Below are 11,492 nucleotides of genomic sequence, written 5' to 3' on the forward strand. Positions count from 1 at the left end.
TTATTGAATTATGAAATACTTGGTGTTTTGTTAGTCTTACTGTCCATGTTTGAACTCGAAACATTTCCTGCCTCCTTTTCTGAGGTCAACATACAGTACTTACGTCTGCTTTAATTTTGCGTGAGCATCTCTCTACTCTCAGTGTTGTAAGAATAAATTAAACTTGAATAGTTGCTGCTCAGTTTGCAGAGGAATTGACTACTGTGAACACAACAGAACTGCAGGAAGGCAAGCTTAGGAGAAGGGGAAGTATGAATAGGTGGAGGCACATCATGGAGCAGAGTCATCAAGTTTTGGATCAGTTAAAAGATCTTATTTCATATCATATTTTTGTGATATTTATCAAAGTCAAGATATTATAAAATATACTGATACATTTGAATGCACTCATGATAAAATAGTGTCCCCATCTCTGTGTCTGTTTACAGCAAATGGACAATGCTGTTTATACATTTGAGCAGATCCTTCATCAGAGTCTGGAGTCTCAGGGCAGTGAGGATCTCTGTAAGACCATCCAGCGCTGCCAGGACAGAGTTATTAAGGTAAAACACATGATCAGTAAAAACCTGTTAGATCACCACTTTATCCTAAACCAAAAACACACAGGAAGAGAAGGGCTGGGGTTAGATTTGAAGGTTGGTGGTTGGATCCCCTCCACTTTACAACATCCATATAGAGTGTGAGCATATTAATCCATCCATCTTCTTCTGCTTATCCTGGGCCGGTCGCGGTGGGACATGTCCAGAACACCTCACACAGGAGGCTCCCAGGGTCCATCCTTGTCAGAAAACCACCTCAGCTGGCTCCTTTTGATGTGGAGGAGCAGCGGCTCTACTCTGGGCCCCACCCAGATGGCCGAACTCCTCACCCTATCTCTAAGGGAGAGGCCAGCCACCCTTCGGAGGAAGCTCATTTCCGCCGCTTCTTTCCCCGATCTCGTTCTTTCGGTCACTACCCACAGCTGGTGACCATAGGTGAAGGTAGGGACATAGATCAACAGGTAAATTGAGAGCTTCACTTTTATGCTCAGCTCTCATTTCACAGACCGGTACAGTATCCACATCAGTGCAGCCGCAGCACCAATCCATCTGTCAATCTCCCGTCACTCATGAACAAGACCCCAAGATACTTGAACTCCTCCACTTTGGGGCAGGAACTCGTGGCCTGATGAGCTATCAGGGCAGAAGTGCCTTAGTCATGGAGGTCACCAAGAACCGGATGGTCTCTCTGACAGAGCTCCGTCGCTGCTCCTTGGAGAGAGATGAACCATCCAGAAGTACAACAATTTCTACCGCAAAAATGCTTCAGCAAGGAGGAGGAAGGCTGGAGATGGAGCAATACTGGAAGAGCATATGGGAGAAGGACGCAACACATAACGGCAGTGGTCGGTGGCTGTTGGGTCTGAGAGCAGACCACAGCAACCTCCCTGAACAGGAACCAGACATCCAAGAAAGGGCCAATAACCTGCCTCAGTACCACATGGAAGCTCCTGTCAGGCATCACAGCGTTGTGAATACTTTCGAGATGTATTTTGTCACATACATACATTTGTTCAAAATGAAGTTACAACTTATACTTACCATCTGCTACAATACAAAATAAAAATACAATTATGGTACATAAATGTAAAGTAGCAAAACACACACACAGTAAAGCTGTCCTTTTCCTTCTTTCCTGTGGTTCAGAAATTTGACTATGACAGCAGCACAGTGAGGAAGCGTTTCTTCCGCGAGGCTCTCTTGCAGATCTTCATCCCCTACATTCTAAAGCAGCTCAACCCTTGCTTTGTATCTGTGAGTACATCACCATTTCTTTTCCCAAGAACCTGGAAAATTAATAATGCACAGTTAGGTTTTTGTTTTTTTTAACAAAGAAAAGCAATGTGACTGGTTTATTGTTGTGTGTATTTGTCCTTGGTTTCATTCTTATTTGAAACACCAGGAGTTGCCACGCTTTGAGGAGCTGATCTTCGAGGACTTTTCCCGCTTCATCCTGGTAGAAAACATCTTTGAAGAGGTTGTGCTGCAGTCAGTCATGAAGGACATTATAATGGGTCAGTCTTCTTTGGTGGTACATCTATATAGATGAAGAAAGACTGAGTGAAAGTAGTCAGAACTGAGGGTGTTATACTACCAGGAGGCAACACTGCAGACAGTGAGGGCACCTTGGACCTTGGAATCACACAGGCCAGTGGGAACCATTAAGAGGTCATGAGGAAAGCCTGCATAGACTCACAAAGTAACAAATCTGACAAGACATGATTAATGCTGGACAAGACAAAAAGGTTTTTAAGCAAAATATCCTGCCATCCAGAGAAAGTCTTTTTCATGGAAGGTCGTGTTTAGTTTTGAGGATATTGCCAAAACACATTCAAACAACACAATTCCCCAGAGAGGTCCAGATGCTTACCAGCATTCCTAGAGTCCAGACAGGTCATCCACTAATTCATCCAATTCCTACATTTGGTACATTATGAAAAGAACATGAAGAAAAGTAGGCCTTGAATTCTAAAGAAGCATTTAGTGTTTAAAAAATGTCTCAGTGTAGTGCTCACAGCTGCTTTCACAATGATAAGATATTAAGATTAAAATATGATATAAAAGTGGCATCTTGGATCCATTTAAACTGGGAGAACATCATCATTCATATTGGTCCCCACTGTATTCTCTGTGCACTTAACATAATTATAAATCATTATTGTGAGAATCCGCATTTGAACCCTTTTCTCTCTGTCTGCAGCTGTAAAGGAGGCAGCAGTCCAAAGGAGACACAATCTGTACAGGGACAGTATTGTTCTGAGCAACAGTGACCCCAACCTGCATCTGCTTGGAGATAATCCCTCCATCGACTGGGCAGGACAGTACGGCGGCGACCAGGAGGAGGAGGATGGGGCAGAGAATGATGCTGAGTACGATGGTGAGGTGAAAAGTGTGACGTCCCGGAAGAAGAAAAGAGTGAAGCAGGTGGTGTCCTTGATCCAGATGGAAGGCAGTACGGTCCTGCCCAGCGAGTCATGCCTGGAGGTGCCTGGTGTTGAAGACATACCAGAGGAAGATGGAGAGGGGCAGAAAGAGAATGGAGCTGAGGAGAACTCTGAAAACAAGCCTTTGTGTGACCAGAATGGATTTGCAAGTCTCAAAGCCTCCACAGAAAAGCCAGAAGACGACAACAAACCCGAGGAGCAGCAGAAAGAGGAATTCCAGGCGATCGAGTCTGCTGAGGAAGGAGAGGGAGAGGAAAGTCAGGCTGTGGCAAAAGAGCAGCCATCATCCAAGCAGGAGGAGTCAGAGGAGGTTTTACTCCTGCCACCTGCTCCAGCAGCACAAAAGGAGTCTGAGATTAAGGAGACGAGCGTAGCTGCAGGAGGAGACCAGTGACTAAAGTGAATCCTGCCCGGTTCTTTTTGCTTTTCCAGTTTATACCAAGTTTAAGACACTAAATATAATTTTTAACCACAACAACCCAAACTTTGTCTTCACATGGTAGAAACATGAGCACGGTGGACATGCACCAGTCTGTGTGCTGTGTATAAATGTGACAAGGTGCAAGAACACCAGGATTGAGGTGCCTTTTAAGAAGCTGGGTGTGTTTGACCTTCAATCTGACTTTTCTAACTGCTCTGATTCAAACCGTAAGCATTAAAAAGTCACTGAGTAATGAACAGCTTAAAGAACGTGTGACAAAAAAATGAATCCTAAATGCAGACGATCGTGTCCATGTCAGCACCGACAGTTTGTTTTGGGTTGGTGGGAACGGCACTGTTTTACATGAGTAACCACTTTACCAAGAAAGCTTTTATTAACTGTAATTTTACATCATTTTCTATCATTTCATCTTTTTGCACACTTTTTTATTTTTAGATTGAAGTTTCTGAAGCAAATGATTTATTGATAATAAATTATCGATCAAAAATTTATTTGTCATCGTTTCTGTTGCCACGTGTGCACACCAAGGTTGGTATAGAGAACTAAAACAAAACTTAAAGCTATAATGAAAATTTTATTTCAGTTAGTAAAATGTAAACAGTGATTGATGTATTGATTGCTCATGGACCAATAAGAAACACAAGGGTATTCACTCTGTTAAACGTCACCGTACATAAGCTGTTCCAGGTGATCCAGGACGTTTCTGAGGTCCTTTCCACCTACGAACTACATCACGGGAGAATGCAAGTGTATGTGTGTACATACATAGAATAGGGTCAAAGGTAATGGGTGTGAATGTGTAACCCATATTTCCAATGATCCACACTCTTAAAATCACACGTTACCTTCTAAAGATGATGACCTGAATCCTGAAGAACACTTTTGGTGTGGTCTTCCCTGTAGAGACGAGCAGAATGTAAACTGTTCCTTTTACAACAGAGAAAACTTTCTGTTCAACTTGGAAATGAACAAAATCACTGAGGCTATAATTTTCTTTAATATTTGACATTTAGGTGTTATTACAGAGCAGTTCTGTATCTGCGTGAACAGTAACACAGTTTGCTGCATCGACTGATCGTCCTCCATCCTTTGCTCTGGTTTGTATCTCTGTGTGTTACACTTATAAACACATCCCCACATCACTGTTGGTAGAAAATTAAAGAATTTAAACTGTATTTGTCTTTTCAGTTTGCACTTAATTTCTGAACCATATTCCCTGGATTAAAATAAACTGTGTTGAATCTTGACATCTTTTACTGCATAAAGTGTTTTTAGGTTATGATCACATCTGCTTTAAACTATAGATTTTTATGAGGGTGACGTGAACAGTCCTCTGTGCACTTTTCCACTGTGTGCTGTATTTCCTGGTGTCTGTGTTCACTTTTTAAACTCTGAGCACAAATAAACTGAGGACATTTTTCTCCAGTGAGTATTTTTCCTTATATGCCGTTTTTTTTAAATCTATGATTAGTATATTTCCAGAAGAATCTGAACAGTTCCTCTGACACTGCTGTAAATCCAGAGTTGCTCCTTGACCTTGGCAGTCAAACGTTACTTGTTGCTCGAGATCGTTTCCTGCTGTGAGCAGCAGAGCGAGATCACTGACCTGGTGCTGGACAGGTTCATGGACTCGTGTAGAGATTTAGAAACAATCCACTATATCAAACCAAAACATTATTAATACCATCTGAATACACACACATGTATAAAAGAAAATCATTATTTTTTGCTGTGGACTGTGAAGACTAATGTAGGATATCCATCCACCTAAATACCAGAATCCAAAGTGTAAATAAGGATGGACGACAGTATCAGCCAACATGTCGTCGTATTTGATCATGTTTATAAACAAGATTGGTAAAAGGATGCTGGGTGAGCGCCACTAACTCATATCAACAGAGAGAGCAGCACACTGCACTGTAAATTCATTAAAGCACCTCTACAGAAACCAGCTGTGCTTTCAGAGAGAAAAACAGGAAGACTTTTTCAGCTGTAATTCAACTCTATTCTTTTTCTCTACATTTAACCAAAGAGGGATTTCTGGTCGGCTATTTGCCCAAAACTGATTTCCCATATTTGAACTATTGTGAATGACTTGCTCCAAACATGTTTCTGATGAATAATTGAAAATGATGAGTCAGAAAGAACATGCGAGGTCAAAGGTCAAAGCTGCTACCAGTTTTTCGCTTTTATAAAAAAGTTTTTTTTAAATGTAATTGACATTAAAAATGTATTTTCAACACAGATTTCACTAAAGGAGCAGAGGAAACATCACAGTACTATCAAGAGATTTAAAGCTGCTTAAAAGCACGGGAATAACTGAAAGTCATGAAGTCACAAAGATACTTGCAAAGCAAGTCATTATTTTATTTTATAAACCCTTCAAATTCCTACTGTAAGCAATGGTACACATAGAAAAACTGGAAATCACTTTTTAGCACATCAGCAGAATTCTGTGCAGCTGAAAAAAGTGTGAAATTCATGAGAAATCACATCCATTAATGTATTAACAATTCTTGAGACAAATGAGATTTTCCCTCTTCTTCCATTTCCACCAACATGTCTGGTGGAAATATCTCATAAACAGCAGAAAGGCATGCAGGCTCAGTGGAAGCAAAACCTGAGACTCTGAGTCAAACAGCCTGCTCATATCACAAGATCCCATCACAGCAGTGTTTGTTACAAACAAACTTCATCGTCCACTAAACTTCTGAACCTCGACTATTTCAGATCTAAGTGTGAAAGGGTGAAATGTTGCAGTTAGTCACAGTTAGCTTATGATACCTTAATGAAAGTCATTTAGGTGGAAAAGACATTTAATCTTGTTTATTTAAAAATGTCACAGCAGCTTCTAGCTTGGTTTAACAGTGTGCAGAACAAACACTGATTCTATGACAGCTGCAAGTCTGTGGAGATAACTTGCATTTAATATTCTGCTCTTGCTCTTTCAAGCACAGCTAAGCAGACAAATAACTCTTCAACAAGTGACAGGTGTACTGTCTCCCCTATTAAGAATGCCGACAGGTGTTACTCTTGTCTGGCGTTTGTATAACTGAGTCACACCCGTTAACGGCAGCTCCCATCTAGATCTGTGCACTTGTAACTAAACCGGTTGAATTCAGTGGCTTTAAAAACTAAGCATCAAGTGTCTGTTAGCTTTAAAGGGCTGGAGTAACCTGTAAGAGTTGTTCATCCTAATGAATAATAACACTCAGGTTTTTATCTTTACTGTTTCACAAAGTGAAATAATCAAATCACTTGAATTATATTTATCTAATTAAACTCTGAGCTAATGTTGATTTTATTCTACTCTTTGGAAGAAGAGAGATTAAAGAGGAGAACGAGCACATCGAGGCCTGAAGATGCACTTATTTCTTCTGTGTAGATACAACCCAGTAGGAAGGGAGACAGTAGGAAACAATACAAATCCAAATTCGTACTGTAAAACACCAAAAATGAGCAGAGAGAGAGGGTCCACAGTGTTCAGGTGGTGCTGGCTCTTTTGTTGTTACTTGCTGCAGTGGAGGCCTACGACTCAATCTTCAGATGATGTCTTCTGCTCATCATCTTCATCATCATCTTCCTTTCTGAGGAAAGAAAGCTTGAGGAACATAGGTCATTCTCTTGGTCCTGACAGCTGCTCAAATGCAGGAGAAAGACCATGGGAGGAGTCCCTGAAAATGTGGGCAGCCAGGCCGGGAACATTGATGCTTGTATACAGATATCAGGGAGAGGGAAGAAAGTCCAGTAATTTTGAACACACCTTGACAAAGACAATGTTGACAATGTTGTGCAGATGGCTCTTATCCTGCAGGGTGATGGAATGGAACCAGCAGACCATATAAAATGTCACGAGCAAACTCTGGGGCTCTGCTGGTTGTCTTATTTCTTTATGTTGTTGTGGGTTCTTAAGAATGACACCATTACTTGAAGAGAAGGTATTTTATCGAACTGTGGTTCACATGTAAACAAAGCTTCGCCATCACAGTCTGCTCTGAGGTAACCCCCTCTAGCTCTCTAGCTCCCCCTACAGTCTAGGAGTATTAACAACATAGTCAAAGGAGTTTGCAAAGAAAAGCGTCTGGACTTCTTTGAGTTGCTTGAAGACGTTTCACCTCTCATCCGAGAAGCTTCTTCAGTTCTAAGGTCAAATGGCCGAGAGTCCCAGATTTAAACCCAGTGGGAGTATCCCCCCAAGGAGGGACAAAGGACCCCCTGGTGATCCTCTAATCACATGCGCCAAGGTGTGAAAGCGGGTGTGGGACCTAATCAGCCAAGGTTTCGGGTGAGCTCATTGTGAAACCTGGCCCCACCTTGTCATGTGAATTCCTGAGGTCAGATGGCCCAGGATGTGAGTGGGCGTTAAGTCGTCTGGGGAGGGAACTCAAAACTGGATTATAGATGGCAGACAGTTGGTGTTGTAAACCACCGCCTCTGTTCAAAGATGGTCGCTCACAGTGGACATAGATGGCCTCTTTCACTCCTCTTTCAAACCATCTGTCCTCTCTGTCCAAAATGTGAACATTGGCATCCTCGAAAGACTGACCTTTGTCCTTAAGATGCAGGTGGACTGCTGAGTCTTGTCCTGTGGAGGTGGCTCTTCTATGTTGTGCCATGCGCTTGTGAAGTGGCTGTTTGGTCTCTCCAATGTAGAGGTCTGGGCATTCCTCGCTGCACTGTACAGCATACACCACGTTGTTCAGTCTGTGTTTTGGAGTTTTGTCTTTCGGGTGAACCAGTTTCTGTCTGAGTGTGTTGCTGGGTCTGAAGTACACTGGGATGTCGTGCTTGGAGAAAACTCTCCTGAGTTTCTCTGATACACCGGCTACATAGGGGATGACAACGTTGTTGCGTCTGTCTTTCTTATCCTCCCTCGCTGGTGTCTGATCTTCTTTTCTGTGCCTCTTTGCTGACTTTATGAACGCCCAGTTAGGATAACCGCATGTTTTCAGTGCTTCCTTTACATGTGTGTGTTCCTTCTTTATCCCTTCAGGCTTAGAGGGAACATGTTCTGCCCGGTGGTGTAGGGTCCTAATTACTCCAAGTTTGTGTTCCAGAGGGTGATGGGAGTCAAAGAGGAGGTACTGGTCCGTGTGTGTGGGCTTCCGGTAAACTTCAATGTTGAGGTTGCCATTCTCTTCAATGTGCACAGCGCAGTCCAGGAAAGGCAAACAGTTATCCTTAGTGTCTTCCCTGGTGAACTTGATGTTTTTATCCACGGCGTTAATGTGCGCAGTGAAGGATTCCACTTCTTGTGTCTTGATTTTGACCCAGGTGTCATCTACATATCTGTACCAGTGGCTGGATGCTCTTCCTTTGAAAGAGCCAAGAGCCTTTCTTTCCATTTCCTCCATGTAAAGGTTGGCTACAATAGGTGACACAGGGGAGCCCATGGCACAGCCATGTTTTTGTCTGTAGAAGCCTTCGTTGTATTTGAAGTATGTGGTGGTAAGGCAGAGGTCTAACAGTGTGCAAATCTGATCGGGTGTGAAGTTGGTCCTGTCTTCCAAGGAGCTGTCTTCTTGTAGTCGTTTTCTGACAGTCTCCACTGCCTCCGTGGTGGGTATGCAAGTGAAGAGAGAGACTACATCAAAGGACACCATGGTTTCATCTGGATCCAGGGTAAGTTTCTGGACCTTGTCGGTGAAGTCGGTGGAGTTCTTGATGTGGTGTGGGGTGTTCCCCACGAGAGGTGCCAGGATGGTAGCAAGGTGTTTCGCAATGTTATAAGTGACTGAGTTTATGCTACTGACTATGGGTCTGAGTGGGACCCCTTCCTTGTGGATCTTAGGAAGTCCATAAATGCAGGGTATGGCATCCCCTGGATAAAGGCTGGATGACCTGGATCATGGGCCCCAGCAGGAGCTAGTGTGACGTTGAGAGGTACAGGCTAGATATAGCTTACTTCAGCCTTGGCTCCTCTTGGCGGTGACAGCAGGAAAACTGAACAACGGATCCACCATCAAGCTGAGATTGGAGGCGGAGCTGTTACGCCACGACGAGGTGGGAGCGCTTGTGAGTGAGGCAGCAGGCGGACAAGCAAGGAGCGGAGAGGCAAGAGAGTGGGCAGCCGAAGATTGGTGGTGACCAAGGTTATTATCGTTAACGAAAACTAACGAAATAACGAATAAAAAACATTTTCGTTGACGGAAATAAAAATAAAAACGAGACTTTGCAATAAAAGGAAAACTAACTAAAACTGAAATGACCGTTCACAAAACTAACTAAAATTAACTGAATTTATAGAGAAAATGTGTTTAGTTTTCGTTGATGTGTATGTGTCATACGTTAGTCTAGGGCAGGGGTCGGCAACCCGCGGCTCCGGAGCCGCATGCGGCTCTTTAGTCCTTATACTGCGGCTCCGCGTGGTTTGGGCAAATAAATTAGAAGTATTTAGCTGAAGTGTATTTTATTTATTTTAGTTCTTTTTAACTCGTAGTTCTAAATTGGAAGATTATTGTGATATTGAAATATAAAAATAAAATTATATTCTATTATTTTTTCATCGCTCAAAATAAGAGTCACACTCGCGGAAGCCGGTGTACCCGCCGAAACGCCGTGCATTTATCGAGACTTTCAACCCCAGGTAGGCCAATTATGGATCTTCGGATCCACATTATGTCAGCAGCTGCTCTCCACCGTGAACTATGTTAAAGACAAACACCGCTCACGCCTGACAGATGACAGCTTACAGTCCTGCGTAAACTGACTTCTATAGCCCCGATTTGCGGACTCTGTGCGCAGAGGTTCAGGAGCAGAAGTCCCATTGTAAACAAATCACGGCAGACCCGACGATGTTTGCATGAGCATGCTTTTGAGAATCTCTTTATTGAGATTCTCACGGTTGCTGTACACATACAGCCGGCTGTAGCTTTTCAGCTCACAGCCCGACAACACAACAGCAGAGAGAGCACAGACTTTAAGGGGGCGAGGCGCGATTGCGGGTGCCGCTCAGTTGCGTCCGACTCCCCTGCAGCGGCGCTGCAAACCACGCCCCGCCGCACGCACTAACCAGGTAAAATACATATTTAGGCAGAATTTTGCAAAGATCTATTTTTCATCTTTTAGCAGCATAGTGCTTTTTTCAAATTATTTTTTGAGAGTCAGGTCAAGGCTCCAACAGCCCAAAGGCGATATAAGGGTGGCGGCTCACAACAGTTTTTCTTTGCTACATGGATCATTTTAGTTCAGGTTGGTGTCTTTCCTTTTGTTATATTTCTTTAAGAGTTCAAAATGTGTTGATTACATAAATATAATTTAATTTTCTCTGTAGCACTTCATGGATTTCATAAGCAACACACCTTAGTTGTTCACACAAAGCATAAAGATAAAAAACAATATATACAGTGTTATCTTCATTTTAGATGTCAAAAAGTATTTGCGGCTCCCAGTGTTTTCTTTTGCGTGGAAACCGGGTCCAAATGGCTCTTTGGGTGTAAAAGGTTGCAGACCCCTGGTGTAGGGTGAGAATGAAGTGTATTTTCCAGGTTATGTTCTTGCTGTGCCTTATTATGCCTGCAGGTGGCAAGTACCTCAGTCGGGTCGTCTGTGTTGCCGCTCCGTCCACGAGTCCAATTTGGGATTACTTTGAATATGACTGTTTTGGATAAAGCAAGTGTCTTGTAGTGGAACGAGACAAATTATGAGGGACATTTCTAAAGGGAAAGAAATCCCACAAACCTTAAAGTGCACTTGAAAAGCTCACACAAGAAGGCTAACCTAGCTTACCTGGAGAAGGTAAGGGAGCACGCCCAACCCTCATCCCCAGAAACAGAAGCTAACACCAGGCAAGGCAGCGTGATGCATCCCGAGACAACAGGACTGGGATATCTACATAACTGTGTGAGTCAATTGCCTTAACACCCGGTGCTGCAAGAGTTAATAGTCTCATTGGGGCCAAGATATACATTTTATAGTTGCCTGGTATCAATGGTTGTTCATCTGCCTTTATTTATTTATTTAAAGAACCCATAGGTGGGAATGTGAGTTGTCTGTCTCTGCGTGTTAGCCCTGTGACAGACAGGCGACCTGTGCAGGGTGCAGGGTATGGTAGCTGGAATAGCAACA

At 43.0% G+C, this 11,492-nt stretch overlaps 1 protein-coding gene across 1 annotated transcript in view; it reads left to right on the forward strand.

The window, feature by feature from the left end:
- niban2b (niban apoptosis regulator 2b) overlaps nucleotides 1–4,600 on the forward strand; it is a 44,732-nt gene extending 40,132 nt beyond the window's left edge. Inside the window, exons 11-14 of the mRNA XM_005465418.4 lie at nucleotides 429–542; nucleotides 1,686–1,793; nucleotides 1,942–2,053; nucleotides 2,740–4,600. Of these exons, the coding sequence (XP_005465475.1) occupies nucleotides 429–542; nucleotides 1,686–1,793; nucleotides 1,942–2,053; nucleotides 2,740–3,377 (972 nt within the window). The 3' untranslated portion in view covers nucleotides 3,378–4,600. The remainder of the gene's footprint in view (nucleotides 1–428; nucleotides 543–1,685; nucleotides 1,794–1,941; nucleotides 2,054–2,739) is intronic.
- Nucleotides 4,601–11,492: the final 6,892 nt, after the last annotated feature.

Source organism: Oreochromis niloticus, linkage group LG12, assembly GCF_001858045.2.
Source record: "Oreochromis niloticus isolate F11D_XX linkage group LG12, O_niloticus_UMD_NMBU, whole genome shotgun sequence".
In the NCBI taxonomy this organism is placed as follows: domain Eukaryota; kingdom Metazoa; phylum Chordata; class Actinopteri; order Cichliformes; family Cichlidae; genus Oreochromis; species Oreochromis niloticus.